The 18,956-nt window shown below is 39.5% G+C and overlaps 1 protein-coding gene across 19 annotated transcripts in view; it reads left to right on the forward strand.

Annotated features, from left to right (window-relative positions):
- The first annotated feature begins 566 nt into the window (after positions 1–566).
- The window catches only part of NEB (nebulin), a 99,884-nt gene continuing 81,494 nt past the window's right edge, over positions 567–18,956 (forward strand). For all 19 annotated transcript variants that reach the window (XM_058839226.1, XM_058839208.1, XM_058839207.1 and 16 more), the window contains exons 1-27: positions 567–704; positions 1,408–1,513; positions 2,013–2,076; positions 5,980–6,024; positions 7,330–7,539; positions 7,913–8,020; positions 8,157–8,261; positions 8,564–8,668; positions 8,771–8,875; positions 9,510–9,614; positions 10,684–10,788; positions 10,945–11,052; positions 11,495–11,611; positions 12,239–12,340; positions 12,423–12,530; positions 12,625–12,729; positions 13,118–13,216; positions 13,447–13,551; positions 14,100–14,207; positions 14,721–15,032; positions 15,517–15,723; positions 16,397–16,501; positions 16,657–16,764; positions 16,919–17,230; positions 17,613–17,819; positions 18,115–18,219; positions 18,822–18,929. In XM_058839226.1, coding sequence (XP_058695209.1) covers positions 2,044–2,076; positions 5,980–6,024; positions 7,330–7,539; positions 7,913–8,020; positions 8,157–8,261; positions 8,564–8,668; positions 8,771–8,875; positions 9,510–9,614; positions 10,684–10,788; positions 10,945–11,052; positions 11,495–11,611; positions 12,239–12,340; positions 12,423–12,530; positions 12,625–12,729; positions 13,118–13,216; positions 13,447–13,551; positions 14,100–14,207; positions 14,721–15,032; positions 15,517–15,723; positions 16,397–16,501; positions 16,657–16,764; positions 16,919–17,230; positions 17,613–17,819; positions 18,115–18,219; positions 18,822–18,929 — 3,237 coding nt within the window. In that variant the 5' untranslated portion in view covers positions 567–704; positions 1,408–1,513; positions 2,013–2,043. The remainder of the gene's footprint in view (positions 705–1,407; positions 1,514–2,012; positions 2,077–5,979; positions 6,025–7,329; positions 7,540–7,912; positions 8,021–8,156; positions 8,262–8,563; positions 8,669–8,770; positions 8,876–9,509; positions 9,615–10,683; positions 10,789–10,944; positions 11,053–11,494; positions 11,612–12,238; positions 12,341–12,422; positions 12,531–12,624; positions 12,730–13,117; positions 13,217–13,446; positions 13,552–14,099; positions 14,208–14,720; positions 15,033–15,516; positions 15,724–16,396; positions 16,502–16,656; positions 16,765–16,918; positions 17,231–17,612; positions 17,820–18,114; positions 18,220–18,821; positions 18,930–18,956) is intronic.

The following is an 18,956-nucleotide window of genomic DNA, read 5'->3' on the forward strand; positions in this document are numbered from 1 at the left end:
CTGACCTTCCAAAATACCAGGGTTGCTCCCCTGTCACTTAATCTGTTTATCAACTCTGCTTGGACTTCCTTCACCAGGGATGTTGGCTCTTTGTTGGGTTCCTTCCTTGCAAACAGGTGCTTTTCACACGTTCCTTAAGCGATAAAATTTCTTAAGCGATAAAAATATTGTCGCATGATTTGCATCAAGGTGAAAAAGCACTTCAGGTGTACTTATGGGCTGAAATTAAAGATGTTTATACTAAAACTTAGTTTGCAGTGTGGACTCCTGAAGTTCAGAGGTTCTTTAATTTGGATGGTGTTTATTCAGGCACATTATAGGAATGAAATTGCCTCCATCAATTGAAATTCAGTGTTATTAACCACTCTGATAATTACATTTTTCCATGGGAGCACTCCCTTGGGTTTTTCTGGGGCTCCACCTCACCGAGCCCTGGTGAGCTCCAGTCAAGCTCTGCTGTGTTTTGGGTTTCCTGAGGAGCACGGAGGTGCCCAGCTCCCTTTCTGATGCTGCTGAGAACAGGTGGCCTCCCTCGGGGTCACCGAGTATATTTAGGGATGAAACTCGAGCAGGCTGGAACCAGATTGGCTGTGTGGGCCACAGGCGTCACCGGGAGCCACTGAACCCCTCGCTCTCGCCCAGTGCTGCTCAGGAGGGAAGACTGGAGAGCCTTTGCTCCAAAGGATATTTACTGGATGTCACTGGTAAGAACATTTTAAATGCACTTCTTTTCCTTAGAAGAGGATCTTGAGCTGTTTCCCCATTCTGTAGTTTTTTGGGAATACTTGTGCTTTGCCCATGGAAGTCAGGTTTTCTGTCTGAGTAATTGGCTGCGGATCGGAGGAGGAGGAAAAGACCTGGAATGGGGTTTGGAAGTGTGGCTGAAGTGTTGTAACAGTGACAGGTTGAAGAGACTGTGTTTATATGCAAACCCCACTTCTTGAGTTTATTCATACACCTCGGCCTACTGTTCCATGTGACTCGTTACTCATTATTTGAGTCATTCTTCATTTATTTTAATAGTTAACAACACGCTTATTCCAATTCAATTTTTGGCCATTTTTCTCAGCCCACTGGGACTAAAAAGGGCCAGTATTCTGTGTTCCTATATTTAACCTGCATGACTTGACTTCCCTTGCCTCAGAAGGAATTGCAGTTTAGCCAGCTCAACCCAACCACCCCATCAGTTGGCAGGATTAGCTTACACGGCAAATATCCCTGGACTCAGGAGCAGCTGTTCCAAAGCCTCATCCCCTCCCAACATTAGAAACAGGGCTGCAGACTCTGGTGGAAAATTGTAGCTTTGCCTCACAGCAAAATCAGTGTGTTAATTAATTCGTTCAAAGGTTCTGACACTAATCTGTGCTTTGTACTTCAGCCAACTCTATGGATTTTCATCTTTTCCAGGTCTGAAGGAAGAGAGAGAAAAAACCCACAAGAGATTAAAAAAACAACCCCAGAGCATCTCTGTAGGCTGATGCTGGGAAGACAGAAATTGCCTCATTAACCTAAGGTCACTTAAAAAAATATTTACAATCTTTTTCTACATTATGTTCTTACTTATGAATGAATATACTAGAATATAAATCTCCCATTCAAATGTGAGCTTGAATGATATAATGGAATAGCATAGAATAGTCACAAAGGAAAAAAAATGCTTCAAATAACTCAATTGTAATGAAAATATCACATCATGTTTCAAGAGATCTCTTTCTTATTTTCTCTTTTATTTTATTTATCTCTTTTATTTTATTTTCATTGGTTCCAGTGTTGATGTTATAACTGGAATGAGGTATTTGTCCAAAATTGTCATTTACATCAGTATGTTTGAAACTTAATCCAATGGTTTTCCAAAACAGTCCAAGTAATGCCCGGTCCCAACTTTATTTAGGGTCTGGCTAGTTACTAACCACGACCCCAAGTGTTTCATGAGCTTGACTTGTACCTTCTCATGGTACTTTCAGTCATGGGCTAATACTGTTTATTCACATTTTCACCTGCTGTGTGACCAGAGTTGAGGAAAGACAGAAGCAAACCCTCAGAATGGAGGAAGAAGAATATGAGGAAGTTGTGGAGGTAAGAGGAAAATGTGAGAGTGGAAATGTTTGTTTCCTGCTTTGTGACTGAATACATTAATCACCTTACTGAGATGCTGCTCAGGAGCAGAGGCTGCTGTTTGCTCTCTGAAGATTAGGGATGATTAGATATCTATTAAATGATTTCATAAGTAAAACAACAACAACAACAGTTGCTCTCAGTGGAGCAAAGTCTCCTGGTTCCTGTCATAGTTCCTCAGTTTAAATAAGGACTGGAACCATCCCACACTCACAGTGCGAGGTTTTCTGATTACTCTCCGTGTAATTATAGATGCCCTGGGCCAGTTCTTTTCCCTCCTGGCTTGCCCTCTGTCACCCAATCCATGCTGGAGAAGATGACTTTGGAAGCCCCTTTCTAGCCCTGCCTGTGCAGAAATGCAGCAGCTTTGTGCCACCAGGGGACCACAAACCAATTTAGCCTGAGACATTACAGAGATGGAGCCAGGTTTAAGTGACAGCACAAGGGGGGAGGACTTTAAACTGACAGAGGGTAGATTTAAATTCGGTATCAGGAAGAAATCCTTCCCTGTGAAGGTGGGGAGGACGTGGCACAAGGCTGCCCATGGATCCCTGGAAATGTCCAAGGCCAGGCTGGAGCAGCCTGGGATAGTGGGAGGTGTCCCTGCCATGGCAGAGGGTGGAATAGAGGATCTTTAAGGTCCCTTCCAACCCAGGGCATTCTGTGATTCCACGATTCTTTGTCCATGGAAGTGCATCATGGATTAATTTGCCAGTATTTAAACTCACAGGTGGATGCTGAATTATTTAATCTCAGGAAACTGAATAAAAAAATTCCCCAGGAGCTGGGCAACCTACAGCTGGAGCCACCGGAACAAGGACTTTGTTATTGAAAGTATACAAAATTAACAGCGTGGTCTTACTCCTTGCATTGCTATTACTCTGGAACTAAATTCTGTGTTATGAAATACACAAAGTCTTGTAAAAAGTCACTCAATGTTTGAGGAAAAGAACAAGAGTATAAATGTAAACATCCTACAACCCATTGCCACCACGCTTTGTTCAGCGGACTGTTGATTTCAGGTGGTGTGAGGACACTGCTGGCTTTATGTACTTCAAATAATGAATGAAGTAAAGCCAAATGATTTGCTGGTCAGAGCAGTTAAATGCATTCTGCAAAATAGGTGTCAGCACTCATAAAGTCGATTTTAAAGACATTTTACTACCCAGCTACCACAACACCAACCATTCATTAAATTTCTTATTCCCATGTTACTGGTAATTGACTTTGTTTCCTGTGCATTGTGTGTTCTCTGTAATGGATATTTATTTGCTCTCATTGTTTATTTATTCCAGCAGGAGTTACGGTATTTTTGACTTTCTTTTCACACAGCCCCATTTCATCCTTTGTTTTTAATTTTCAATGACCACCTTGCTGTAACCACATCCCTTGGGCTGAGACACACTGCTTTAGTAGCTTCCCTTGGGATACTCATGGTGAGATGCTAAATAAAAGAGGAACAACAACAGCATCTGGTAGAATTTTAAGCCTTTCCAGAATTTTCTTAATCCCTGTATCAATCCAAAATTTTAAACCTATAGGTTCTATCAGAAATTCATCTTCTGAAGGAGGACAGATCATTGAATATTGAGCAGATGAGGCATCGCCAAGGATTTTAAGATTATTTTTTAATCTTTCTCTGGAATTATGAGCCATTACTGGATGTTGTAGCTGTCTTGGGATGTGCAAAAATCCACAGTGACTGATACAAGCATTTGCTGCCAAGTTACTTGAGGTTTTGTGGAAGGTTTTATATAAAGTTTGTGGAAGATTTTGCAGGGGGGTTTGTGGAAGGTTTTGTGGAAGGTTTTGTAGAAAGTTTGTGGGAAATTTTGTGGAAGATTTTGCAAAGAGTTTTGTGGAAGATTTTGTAGAAAGTTTGAGGACGGTTTTGTAGAACGTTTGAGGACGGTTTTGTAGAAAGTTTGAGGAAGGACTTGTAGAAAGTTTGAGGAAGGATTTGTAGAAAGTTTGAGGAAGGATTTGTAGAAAGTTTGAGGAAGGTTTTGTGGAAGGTGGTGTTGAAGGTGGGTCCAGCATGGAAATCACCTCACAGCAGCCCAATATGCCACAGCATGGGAAGAACAGCTCGGTCACTTGAACTAACTTTGAGGAAGAGCTCTCAGAAAGAGGCTTAAATTTCAACGAGAAATTTTATAGGTTTCAAAGGGTTTTCCATTCCCGCAGTAGTGACCCCAAGCAATTACCAAACTCGGAGGAGATTTTCCAACATAAACCCCGCATTTTCCCATTTTTTTTGTGCAGGTGAAGCACATCCCGCAGACAGAAGGTGCTGTTCCCGCAGCAATGTCTTTAAAAGTGTTTTTTATCGTCATTTCTGAGCGGGGCAGGCGCGGGAGGCCGAGGCCCCGGCGGTCCCCTCAGCGCGGCCGCCATTTCCGCGGGACGGCGCCACCGCGCGGCCGCGGGCGGGAAATGGCGGACGGGGAATAAATTTTCCCCGAAATCCCACAAAAACCTCCCCTGGCACAACCTGAGGCTGTTTTTCATTGTCCTGTCGGTTATTCCCTGGGAGAAAAGGCTGATCTGGCTGCACTTGCTGTCTGTGCAGAGCCAGAAGGCTCCCCCTGAGCCTTCTTTTCTCCAGGCTGAGCCCCTTTCCGAGCTCCCTCAGCCGCTCCTGGGGCTCCACATCCTTTCCCAACCCTGGAAAAGATGCTCCGCTGGACGTGGTGCTCACAAACAAGGCAGAACTGATGGAAAATTCAAAGATCGAGGGCTGCACTTACCATGGGGCAATGGAGCTGAAGATCCAGGGAGCAGTGAGCAAAATAAATGGAATTATCTGAGACTTTGGAAGAGCAGAATTGGGGCTGGTTGGGGCAAATCCCATGGGAAACAGCAAAGGAACCCAGGTTAGCTGGGTGATCCTTCAGCTTGAATTTTCCTGAGCACACAGCTCAGCCCGAAGTGCAGAAATCAAACAGCAGGAGGATGGAGTGGAGGAATACAGAGACCCTGACTAAGAAAAATGACACAAAAAAGAAATATACTGAAGGTGGAAGCAGGAGCAGACAACTTGGGAAAAACTTGAAGATTTAAAACATTACAAACTCCATTCCTACATCCATGGGCAATGTTCAGCTGGATTTGGACTTCAAGAAAGGCAAGAAGGAAGATCCAGGGAGCCACAGGCTGGTCAACCTCACTTGGGTCTTTGGGAAGGCTGTGGAACAAGTCCTTTGAGAAGCTATTTTTAAACACATGAAAGTCATGAAGGTCGTGTGGAGAAGTGAACACTGAGTTGTCAAGAGCAATCTATGGCTGATGAACCTCATTAATTTTTATAATGAGTTCACAGCTGTTGTGGACAAGGGGTGACCAGTGAAGGTTGTGTACCTGGTCTGCTTTAGGGAAACCTCCCGTTGTGGTTTTGTCCCCAAATTTATGAGATGTGGTTGGATAATTGGGAGTGAAATGGGTTAAAAATCAGCAGGTTCAGTGATCAGCAATAAAGTTTAACCGGCAGCTGGAAATTATTGGTGTCCTTGTAGGAGCAACCCTGAGGACAACAGTCATGAGTGTCACCAAATAAAAACCAGGAAAATCCTGGGGTTTAAATGCTGATTCTTTTAGTGTGGTCATCAGTGTCTTCCCACTTGTGGGTAAAATTAGATAATCTTTCATTGATTATTCAGGTGATTAATAGATGGGGAATGTATGGAATAAAAATCCAATCCTTAGTGCAAAATGTGAACAGATATTCAGAGTTACCAAATGACTCCATTATCACCTGTGAACTAAAATCCTGTTTCTCCAGAAATATGTTTTAAAACAGCTTCACAGAAGCTACAATTTGCTGATCTGGCCTAACAACGATGTTTTTTCTCTTTTCTTTCGAAGTACTACATTGAGGAGACAGTTATTGAGGAGGGTGAGCCACACGAGGTAAAGGTCCCTGTCATGCTGCTTGGAGCACATAAATGCATGTAATTAACATGAAACACTAAATTAGCAGCCTTTTGTATTCTGAGGTTTAATTTTTCACATTAAACATGCAAATATATCAGTGAAAATTTCCTTCTTAATACTTTATTTTTGCTTCAAGTCCCTGCTGTGTGATGGTCTAAGATCAGTTTACATGTATCAGTTTTGTTCCCTTCACCTTGTGTAATTTCACTGAAAAATTACAGTTTTGCAGGTCTTTCATCATGTCACTGGTAACAAAATATTTGGGTCACTAAGGAGTGATTGCCATAATTTGAAATTCTACTTCTAAAACAGCTATAACACAACTCTCTGCTGTGTTATCATGAAATATTCTTTATGGCATGGGCTTCTGCAGAATCAGAAGTTATTAATTGTGTAATTCTTGGTGCATTTTCAGCTCTGTCTCATTGATGCAAATAGTTCTCAGAACTCTGACCTTCACAAATTCCTTTTTAAAGGCAATTTTTTATAAAGCTAATTGATATGAAATAAAACCTGACATTATTTGGATGTTTTCAGAGCACATTTTTTTAGTTGTGATAATTATTTTTAGATGCTTCTCATTAGAATCTTAGCATTAAAATTACTGCTTGCAGCATGACTATGTTGATAAACAAGTGTATAAAACATTTAAATAGATTGGAAATGAATGCCTGTAGAGCAGAGGCAGCTGGAGCCCCACTCTCCCAGACCCTCTGGAGAATAATTCCATGAGTTTGATGCAGGAATCATCCAGAGAGTTCATTCCTTGTGGATTTTTTTAGGGTGGATGATATTGGTAATCCCAGTAGGAAAAGTGTCCCTGATTTTCTGTCTCCATCTGGATCTGGATGAGAACAGAGCATCCTTCCAACAGCTCAGGGGGGGTGAAAAACCCTTATCCTAATGAACTTTTACAGCTATAAAACAAGTGATTATTGGATTTCTTTGATCTCCAGGTGGTCACTGAGACCATCAGCACAGATTACTCAGGCCTGAGACCACCTCAACCACCTACACAGCTGAGCACACCCAGCTCAGGGGGCTGAAAACCCTTATCCTAATGGACTTTTACAACTATAAAACAAGAGATTATTGAAATTCTTTAATGCCCAGGTGGTCACTGAGAGCACTGAGACCACCAGCACAGATTACTCAGGCCCTGAGACCACCACAACCACCTACACAGCTGAGCACACCCAGCTCAGGGCAGTGAAAAACCCTAATCCTAATGAACTTTAACAGCTATGAAACAAGTGATGAATGGGTTTTTTTGATCTCCAGGTGGTCACTGAGATCACTGAGACCATCAGCACAGAATACTCGGAGCCTGAGACCACCACAACCACCTACACAGCTGAGCACACCCAGCCCTCCAGGGAGGATGCAGCCCCTCCCATCAGGAAGAAAACAATCCGGACAAAAGTGGACCCATCCAAGTTTTTAACACCTTACTTGGAACACAGCAATAAAATGAAGGACCTATTCAGTGAGGTAGGCTGTCCCATGGCTCTTATTTCTTGAGGAACACCAGCTTTAAAACTGTTTTGTAGGGGTTGTTGGATAGTTATAGTGCAAATAACTGGATTTATCAATCTCATGGGGAGAATATAATAAATAAGAGGTGGTCCAAGTTAGAGATGGATTTTTTTCCTGTTGGAAATAATTCTGTTTATTCAAATGGAAAAAACTCAGTTTGCTAAGATAAGCATAAGTGCAAATGTAATTGAATAATTTTAGTTTATATTATTGAATAATTTGCCCCGAAGTCCTGTCCTAACCAGATAAATATGGCAATAATTGCTAATACAGTTCTGCCAGAGCTCGGGGATATGTCTTAATTATTTTTATCATTATTTTCTTCCAGAATAAGTACAAAGAAAAATTTAGAAAAGAAAAAGGAAAGCCATATGCTTCCACAGTTGATACCCCAGAAATCCGGAGGATCAAGAAAGTGCAGGACCAGCTCAGTGAGGTGGGTAACAACTGCATTTCTAGGTTCATCCAGGTTCTGGGTGTTTATGTGAAGAGTGAAAATGTCATTATTCTGGGGTTTTTATTTTAAATCAGTCCGTTTTGCTGTAGAATCAATGAACTTTGTTGTGCTCCAGGTTAAATACCGCATGGCTGGGGAAATTGCCAGAACCATTTGCCACGTGGATGAAAAGGCCAAGGATATAGAACACGCAAAGAAAGTGTCACAGCAAGTGAGCAAGGTGAGCAACTTCTGACTTTCCCAGCACTGGTGGATCCTGAGGTTACTGGTAAGAACGAAGTTTTAAGCTCAGGGTGCTAAAGCAACTTTTATGCAACAGTTTAGAAGCCCAGGGAGGCATAGCAGAGAAGTTGGTAAGGCAAATAGAAATATAATCTTAAATATTTCCAGTTGCTCTCTTCAGATGTTACTGCTCTGAGACTTTGATTTCAATAAAAAAGTCTTTAAAGCAGACAGTTTATTCACAAAAGTAAATATTTTTTTTAATGGTAGAGTGACCAACTTGCTGGACTTTCCTTTCAGGTATTATATAAACAGAACTGGGAGGAGAATAAGGACAAGTACCTGCTTCCCCCTGATGCTCCAGAGCTTGTGAATGCAATAAAAAACACAGCAATGTTCAGCAAGGTAAGAAAAAATAATCACAGGTCTCAGCAGCTGAAGTGAAAGAAGCTTTCAAAGCCAGAAATTAATTAATAATGAGCATTCTGGCATTTTTCTGGTTTTTAGAAACTCTATACTGAAGACTGGGATGCAGACAAAACATTGTTTTATCCCTACAATGACAGCCCAGAGCTCAGAAGAGTGGCACAGGCTCAGAAGACTCTGAGTGATGTGAGTATCAAAGCAGAGATTTGCATGTACCAAGGGCTGTTGGGTTCTGGTGTAACCTGGGACATGCCATGGACTTTGATTGGATATAAAAGCTTCAAATGGAACAGAAAAATGTGTTAAGTGTGCACTGACAGCTCTGATAGTAGTGGCATTTCATAGAAAAATAGCTACTTGATGTTAGAATACAAAGTAGAGCGTATTAGAGTATAAATCTGTTGGCAGTTTGATGCTGGATGAGGAATGAATGAAATCATTAATTTATTAAGTGAGTAAGAAGACCTCGAGTATCTCCCCAAATGCAGGAGCTCTCAGGGCTGTCTCCAAGTCCAGCTCACTCTTGTGGGTGTGCAAATGTGCCTCTGAAACAGTGCTAGGAAAAGTCAGGAACTGCTGGGACTGGGATTTGGTGATCTTTAGATACACAGAGTTCTGTGTATGCTCTTCAACAGGGGATTTCAGCTCTCACTTGATAATTTCAGTGAATTTTGCAGATGTTCAGAAGTTCCCTGATAACACACAAATTAAAGAATCCCTGCTGCAGGGTCTTTGGGCAAAACTTCTTTTATTAATGGGGTGGTAGCAGAATTCAATGCTGTGATGCTCAAATAAACGTTTATTTCTTTCATCCTTTCAGATTGTCTACAAAAAGGGGCACGATGAAAGGAAAGCAAAATTCACCTCTCTGCCAGACCCTCCTGAGGTGGAACAAGCCAAGAAGGTGACACGGCAGCTGAGTGATGTGAGTAGAACCCAGTGGCCAAACCCCACTCCTGCAGGTAGAGAGACAAAAAGGGACCTAAGGAAAGGGAAGGCAAAAGGAAAAACACACACACAGGAAGACAAACTTTAGCTGGAGAAATTGGGACCAAATTGCATAATCTTGGAAGTAGGGTTTTAACTCCATTCAAAATTTAACTATTTTTTTTTAAATTTATTTTATTGTGCATTGAAAATTATCTGCATTTTAAGATTAGAAAATTGCTGTATTCACTCATGGTGGAGAAGCCACTAAGAAAATTGCATTGACCTGTAAGGTAAAAGAATTAATTTAGAGAAAATTTCCTTAATCTTACATTTCCATAGCTTAAAAGCTAAATTGTCATCAAGAAAATTTTATAGCATGTAAATAAAAGGATCAGTACCATAATTATTTGAAATTAATAAAATAATAAGCTTTGTAGGTATCTCCAAAACTATAAAATATAGATTTATTTTTTTTAAAGATTATTTTTGGCATATATGTTCCTTAGCAATGTTAAAAAAACATTGGAGGAGTTTTATTTTTTATTATGTCATGCAGCTGTGGCTGAAAATGCACCTGGAACACTGAGTCAAAACTCAGGCAGGTGTTTTGTTGTTAGACAAACTCTTTAAACCTTTAATATTTGATTTCTCTGAGCTTGAATAAACCATAGAAATCACAAATACCACGTAATTAAAAAAAACAAAATTATTTAAAATAAAAGGTTGCTTATAGCCAGTTCCAGCAGCAATACCAGTAAATTCTGACTTAATGGGCAGTATCCTAATATTATGTGACCAGGGAGAAAACAGAACTAAAGGAATACGTTAGAGATGATTTATTTATTCTTTTTAGGTCAGGGAAGGTACTAAGAGAAATGACTTAACACTGAAATGGTTTGGCCAAATCGTATTTAAGGTGTTTTTGACCATAACTGCTAAAATAGTTATAAGGCAGGTGTCAAATATGAAGCAGCTTTAAAAAGACAGCTTTGAAAAATTAATCTGTCAAGTGAAAATGGAGCTGTGTCTTGGGGATTCAATTGTATTGTTCTGTTTCCTTATAGGTTATTTACCATGAGGACTATAAAAACAAAATCAAAGGCAAGTGGAGTCAAACTCCGTGCTATGACGTGGCAATTGCAAAAATGAATGCAGAAAATCTAAGTATGGTGAGTGAATCCTGCAGGAAATCTTTATCCCTGCTTATGTTCATTTGGAAAATACCGAGGCTCCATTTGTGGCATTGATTATTTCCTAAATAATCCCTGTTGTAGATGTTGAATTTACAATTAGATGATGTCTTGTTTTCTGTTTGTTCCTAACAGAGGAAATACCAGGAAGACTTTGAAAACATGAAAGACCAAATCTACTTCATGCAGACTGAAACTCCAGAATATGAAGCCAACAAACGAGCTTCAGATAACGTCAGCAAGGTGAGGGACCTGTGTGCCGCCTGTTCAGCTTGGGAACAATTCTGAGCTCACACAAGTTTGTGCCAAAATTGTTTTAGCAAGACCTTTTGTGGTCCTCTGCCACCATAAGTTAAATAACAGAGGCATTTTTCCTGGAAAGTTGATGATTATATCATAGAATAGGTCCTTATCTATTCATAACTTTTCTTAAATGCCAAACCATCACACTATCACAGAATGGTTTGGGTGGGAAGGGACCTTAAAGACCACCCAGTGCCGCCCCTGCCATGGCAGGGACACCTCCCATTATCCCAGACTGCTCCAAGTCCCATCCAGCCTGGCCTTGGGCACTTCCAGGGAGAGGGCAGCCACAGCTTCTCTGGGCAATCACACAGGTTAGTGAGCATTTGGCTTTTAACACTGATTTCTTAACCCCCTTTTCTTTTCTTTTTATTCTTTCAAGTTCAAATACAGAGCAGACTATGAAAAGAAAAAAGCTGTTGCAGATTATAATGTGCTCCCTGCTACAGAGAACCCATTGCTGAAGCAATTAAAAACTGCAGGAAATATTCTGAGTGATGTGAGTATTATCAACATGCAGCTACATCCTTTTCAGTCATATATCAGAAACCACACTCACCATCTCTTCACAAGGCTTCTCCTTTGGATCCTGCAGAATTTTTAGCTTTGTAGACCCGTATTTGTTATGAGATAGCACCAGCCAGAACAATTCAGGTAAAGAATGAATTCTCCACAGATGAGGGTGGCAACAGCAGTGCCACGTGGATGGCTAATTGGTGGATAGTTCATTTAGATCCTTGTGGATAATGAATCACAAGAGGACAGTTCTTCCCTTACTGTTTTAAGGAATTTCAGCTAATAATGATAATAAATGTAGTGCTTTTACATATTTTTCTATTATATTATGGTTATTCGCTGTAACGGTCTTCTCAATTCCTCTTTTATTTGTATGAAAAGAGATTGAATATTTCTCAGTGTTAGAAGTTCAAAAACCACTAGTCAGACCTTTCTGTCTTCCCTTACAAACCTAAAAAAAAGTTATTTTTAAAGACCACTGGGAAAGCAGTGCCATCTGTTTCTCAATCCTGTGGGAAGGATTTTCTTTGGAACCGTTTCTCTATTTTACTCTTGTGGGGGTGACTTGCAGTGAAATCTCCTGCATGATCTGCTATTATTTGATTTGCAGAAATTGTACAAAGAAGCCTATGAACAATCCAGAGGGAACAGGATGAATTACTGTGAGACACCCAAGTTCCAGACTGATGCTGCTCTGAAGAACTTTAGTGATGTAGGTATTTCACTTGGGGTTTATCCTTCAGTACCGACCCCCTCGATTACTTTTGCTTCTCAACTCGTGGTTATTTTGGCAGGTGAAATATAAAGATGCATATCAGAAGAATATTTTGGGGCACTACTTGGGCAGCTTTGAGGATCCACATCAAATCCACTGCATGAAGGTTGAAGCTATGAAAAGCGATGTAAGTGTGACAGTCGTTCTGTTTTCCCCATCACTTTGGCAGTTTTGACAAAGCTCAGTTGTGGTTCTTTACTGAATGTTGCTCTTGTTCCTAGAAAAATTACAAAGCAGATTATGAGGAGGAAAAGACAAAGTGCTACTTCCCTCAGACCATAACTCAAGAGTATGAAGCAATCAAGAAGTTGGAGCAATGTAAAGATGTGAGTACAGGACAGCAGTTGTTCACCACAGAAAAGTTAACTGAGTGATCCTTGGTAACATCAGCGATTCTGAGTTTGGCCTCATTGCCATTCGTGACTTTTAAAAAAACCCAAAAAACCTTCATCTTTATTTTAGAGCCGTTTGTGACATCTAGTGATCAAAACAGATATAGCACAATCCTTTTTGTAACCAATAAACCCATAAAATGAGAGCAGTAGTACCAAAATGAAGAATGAACCTCAAACATTCACGTGCTTAAAACAATATTTTAAAAAATTAATACTTTAAAAGTACTTAAGTTCATTCACTAATACTTTTATTTATCTTATCCACACTTGGAAAATACTTTGTATGTGTTTTCTACAAATATTTTTTATCTTCTTTCAGTACACCTACAAAAAACATCCTGATCAAACCAAATTCACTTCAGTGACTGACTCTCCAGTACAGAAGCAAGCAGAGATCAACAGCAAACAGCTGAGTGATGTAAGTAAATTTTGGAAACAGTCTGACATTCCCAATTTCTGCCTGGTGCCCACCTTCACTTCATCCTCCAGCTTTAAGAGCACTTCTGAAATAATTGTGTAGGTGACAATGTGTATTCACAATTTAATTCCAGAAGAACATCACCTGGAAATCAGATTTTCTAAAATAGTTTTTCAATTCACTGTCTATACATTAGGCTGCTAAATACCTTCCTTTATTTTTCTTTGCAGATATTGTATAAATCCAAAGGGGAAGAAATTATTCACAAGTACCACCTCCCTCCTGATGTGCCCCAATTCATCCAGGCTAGAGTTAATGCCTACAACATCAGTGATGTGAGTATATTTTGAATTTCAACACCATGAAGGTCTCCACTGATGGTATCAATTTTATTGCCTTTGTGATGTTAATTTTTTTGGTGGCATTATCAGCCTTCCAGGAATGAGATAAAAACTGACATCTCCCTTAATAACCTTGGAATTTTAATAGTCTGGCCAGACTGATAAAAAAAAAAATCAGCCAGGCTACTTTCTCCAGTCCCTTTAAGAGCACAAAGCCTGAGTTTGAAGCTAACAGGAAAAAATTTCTGAAGGTTCAGTCAAATGAAATAGAGTTTTGCATAAGAGAGGGCAAAAATGCCACTGATAGAGTTGTTCTAAATAAAAAGTGCAAAAATGCTTGTGGAATTCATGTTTATCTTTGTAGTAGATTTATTTATTAGTAGTTTGTGTACAGGTTAACGTTTTTTCCTTGAGATTACATGGACTAAACTGGATATTCTAATTCCTGTAATAAAATCTCCTACAAGAAAAACATGGGTTTAAGCTCTCTATTAGAATTGCTATTCCTGACACTGCAAACTCTTCCCTTTTTTCCCTCCAAGGCTAACTACAAAGCAGACTGGAAGAAAACCCTTGCCAAAGGCTATGATCTGAAACCAGATGCCATTCCAATTATTGCTGCTAAAGCTTCTCGGAATATTGCAAGTGATGTAAGTAGGATTTGTATCCAGTGGAACACGTGCCCCTCCTGATGAAAAAAACATCTTTATTTATTATTATTTACCTGTGCTGGAGCCCTGTGATCCTGCTTTAGCAAAATATTACAAGTCACTCTTCATTTCTCTCTTAAACATCCCCAGTTGAATATTGGAATATTGAATTGTTTGGTGAGGCTATTCAGTAATTTATTATTATTATTATTATAGTCTTAATTAAAAGCTGAATGTCCCTGGGAGTTGGAAGCCTGCATCAATGACAATGGTGAGGGAGGGCCTGTAGCTTCAGGTGTGGGTTGAGATATGTACCAGGTGTCAAGACAAGCTCAAAAATCCAAAAGTGCTCTTCTTGTGTTGACTTAAATAATCCTGTGCTGTTGCAAAAACCATTTATGAGGTTACAGAATGAACTGCAGCATTAATACTTTGAAACTCAGTGTTTTACACCCATCCAAAGTGTGTTTTCTCTTTCCCAAGTGGGTAAAGCTGTTTTTCCTTTGTCTCTAGTACAAGTACAAGGAATCCTACGAGAAAGACAAAGGCAAACAGGTCGGGTACCGGAGCCTGCAGGATGATCCCAAACTTGTTCACTACATGAACGTGGCCAAAATCCAGTCGGATCGGGAATACAAGAAAGATTATGAAGTCACCAAGACCAAATACCACACTCCTCTGGATATGTTCAGCGTGACAGCTGCCAAGAAAGCCCAGGAGGTGGTGACAAACACTGGCTATAAGCAGCCAATTCACAATTACACCCTCCTGCCTGATGCTGTGAACCTGGAGCTGTCCAGAAACGTGATGCAGCTTCAGAGTGATGTATGTCATCAATAATCATCTTCATCTTTAATTACCATCATGACTGTGTGACATTATTCATCTTTCAAGGCTAAAAAATTAATTTATATAATCAAATATATATTATATTGGATTAACAGTAGGTTGGGATGTAAGTGGTTGGTTTGGAACCGTTTATTTTCCAAACATTATCAGAATTATGTGTAGCTATTAAGTTCTAAGAAACTTACCTAGCAAGTAACAACTTATTTTATATCTCTCCATATTTGGCATATTCCCAGCAAATCAGCATGTTTGACTAATTGATGTATTTTTGTAGTCAGATTTTAATTACTGTGATTTTATTTCTCCTAAATACTAACCTATCATACTTAAATTTTAATTAAATCTAAATTGCCCCTCAAAAATGAATGACCAGGGGAAGTTTTAAGGCTTTACCTGTTTGATGTATATAGACACTATTTTTTCTTGCCTCACTGTGTTTTTCTTGTTTATTTTTGGAAAGAACCTGTACAAATCTGACTTCAACAACTGGCTGAGAGGAGTTGGCTGGGTCCCAATTCAGTCACTGGATGTAGAAAAGGCCAAGAAAGCCACGGAGATTCTCAGTGAGAAGAAATACCGCCAGCATCCCGACCAGCTCAAGTTCTCCATCCCCATGGATGCCATGGAACAAGTGCTGGCAAAGCAAAATGCCAAGACCATGAACAAGGTGGGAAGTTGTTGGGTTGACCCAAAGTTTGGGTCTTTGTCTTGAAAAGTTGTGGGGCGAGGTTTATTCCCAGTGGAATTGTTAAAATTTCCAATGGGTGTGGTAGCTCCTTGGTTAAGACTGGACACTGAGGGATCATGGTAAGCCTCTGACTGCTCATTATGAAGGGAGTTTCATTTTCTGTTTCTAAAGATTAAAGATTTCTTCTCCAGATTGATAGTGCTTTGATAATCCCTTTTCTGTAGGACGTTTTCACAATAAGTGAACTGCAGGAAACCTGGAATTCTTCCAATTTTGTACAAGTTTCCTGGAAAGTGGAGTTCTTTATACTTACCTCTAGTTATCCAGGACACCCCTGATCCTTATTCCTTGTTTCCCATGGAAAAAATGTTTGTGAAAATAAACTCTACTTCCCATTAATGCAGGGAAGACCACAGATTGGAAACTTCCAGCTTCAATATTGATTAATTGTCAAAACATACTTTGCAAATTTCTCACAGTACTAAAGAAAGGAGGAAGATAATGTTGCTCTTCAGCAGCTCTGTGAAGGTTATTTCTGGTGCTGTAATATTTCTAGGAAATAGGATTTATTTTAAATGAGCAAAACAATAGCAAACTCTAATTTTATGAGTTCAGTACCTTGTCAAAGCTAAAAATTCCTTTGTAATTGCAGAGGCTGTACACAGATAAATGGAACAAAGAGAAGACCAGCATTCATGTGATGCCAGACACCCCAGAAATTCTGCAGTGCAAAGTGAACCAGATGACAATGAGTGATGTGAGTTGCTTTAATAAATGAATTTTTTAAAATTTATTGTTTTAATACCTGCTGGGTGTTCAGTGCCTCGCTGTCATTTTAATGCCTTGTTTGAAAACGTTTAAATTCAGAGTTCTGCCTTCATGACATCTCTTCTCTTTCACATCTGAACTTAGAAACTTTACAAATCTGGATGGGAGGAGGACAAGAAGAAGGGTTATGACTTGCAGCCAGATGCAATTCCAATAAAAGCAGCCAAAAGCTCCAGGGACATTGCGAGCGACGTAAGTCTGGTTGTGCCATACCATTCCGGGACTTTATTTAAATTAAATGACTAAACCTGAGATCTTGTGATCTGTTTTTTCAGTGATAAAACAGAGCTTAATATTGTACTTTTTAACTGAGGTTTTTGCTGTTTTTTCTCTTTTCTGCTCTCAGTATAAATACAAACTGGCCTACGAGAAGGCCAAAGGGAAGCACATCGGATTCCGCAGCCTGGAGGACGACCCCAAGCTGGTGCACTTCATGCAGGTGGCCAAGATGCAATCTGACAGGGAGTACAAAAAGGGTTATGAGAAGGCCAAGACTCATTTCCACACTCCAGTTGACATGGTCAGCGTGGTGGCAGCCAAGAAAGCTCAGGAAGTGGCTACAAATGCAAACTACAAGAACTTAATCCACACCTACAACGTCCTGCCCGATGCTATGAGCATCGAATTGGCCAAAAACATGATGCAGTTACAAAGTGATGTAAGTAAGAGCCTTTGCATTGTGAATACAAAGATGCTTTGTTTATGAAAAAACACTAAGATAAACAGTATTATTTTCTTAGTGAAATTAGGTCAGATGTCTACAAAAATGTAGTAAATTTTACAAGTTTTTCAACAATTACAACTACTTTTTCTTTTTCCTAGACTCTGAAATATTAAATTAATTAATTTGAGCTTAGAAATAAGCAATTTTATGAATATTTACTCCTTACATGTCCCATCAGGCTCTTCAGGAACCACAGTTATGTGCAGGCCAAGACAGGAGATGTTTCACTTTTCCTTAACGCATTTTATGTTGTACTTCCAAATTTATAAACTATTTTTATGCTTCATAATGTTTCTTATCTACTTTCTGCTTGCAGAACCAATACAAAGCAGAGTATGATGAAACCATGAAGGGTGTTGGGTGGATCCCACTGGGCTCCCTGGAAGCTGAGAAGAACAAAAAAGCCATGGAAATTGTGAGTGAGAAGAAATATCGCCAGCATCCAGACAAGTTGAAGTACTCTGTTCCTATGGATTCCATGAACATGGTCTTGGCTTTAAATAATGCCAAAATCATGGATGAGGTAAGGAATTGCTCATCAGAATTCGTTTAAGCTTGCAGAAGTGGGCAGCCATCTACACCTGATTTAATAGTCAGCCCTACTGTATTGCAGAGCTTTAGAAAACATGATTTTAGTTTGTAGCTAATGAATGTGCTCTGAGTGCTAAAATAAAAAGATAAGTGTCCCTCTCGTGGTAGTAACACATCCTTGTCAAGGCAGTTTGGATTTCAAGTGGGAAGTAGTATTTTAAATAGTTTTATTTAATAATAGCAGATGTTGAGGTCTCTATTTATTTTTTTTTTTTTGATCCTTCCAGCACAAGTACAAACAAGCCTGGGAAGAAGACAAAAAGAAAATTCACATCACCCCTGATATTCCACAGATTGCTTTAGCAAAAGCAAATGCATTCAATATAAGTGAAGTGAGTATTGTTTGTAAGGCTGTGACCTTGCTCTTATGTTTTTGATTAGGAATAAGTGAGATGAGAGCATGCAAAGTCCCACCTTGCTAACCTGTAGTAATTTCACAAAACCTATTAATTTTCCTTTTCCCTGCTTCCTTCCTCAAAATTAGATACGTAGAATTGCCAAGAAAAAACCATGTTTGTAGTCAGGTTGTGAGGTGTTCATGCAGACCATTAAAATATAACAGTTGCTAACAAAATACAGTAGACTTTGAGTGCTGTTAGTGTTTATTACTGTATTTGTTACTTTATTCTTGATTATTTTATTTCCCCATGCACAAGGGTTTGGACAGGGTTCAAAATGTAGGTAGCACCTGGTGTTTTGGTAAAAGATGGCATTATAGACAGGTTTTGGTAGCCAATTGTTAAATCCACATATGCTAAATGAAGTATTGCTTGTAATTATGCACATCTGCAACGTGGGCAGAAATAGACATTTTTATCTCATTTTGTTTTTTAAGATGACATCCTTAGAGATGTAACTTTCCACCAATATTTGTGCACATGGAAAACATGTAAAATTTTTATTTTTTAAAAGATGTTTCTTTTTCCTTTGGCAGAAAATGTACAGGTCTTCATTTGAAGAAACCAGGAAGAAAGGATATGATCTCAGGGCTGATGCTATTCCTGTCAAAGCTGCCAAAGCTTCCAGGGATATTGCCAGTGATGTAAGTTCTTGGGAGAAAAAATGGGCA

The sequence above is a fragment of the Poecile atricapillus genome, chromosome 5, assembly GCF_030490865.1.
Source record: "Poecile atricapillus isolate bPoeAtr1 chromosome 5, bPoeAtr1.hap1, whole genome shotgun sequence".
NCBI lineage: Eukaryota > Metazoa > Chordata > Aves > Passeriformes > Paridae > Poecile > Poecile atricapillus.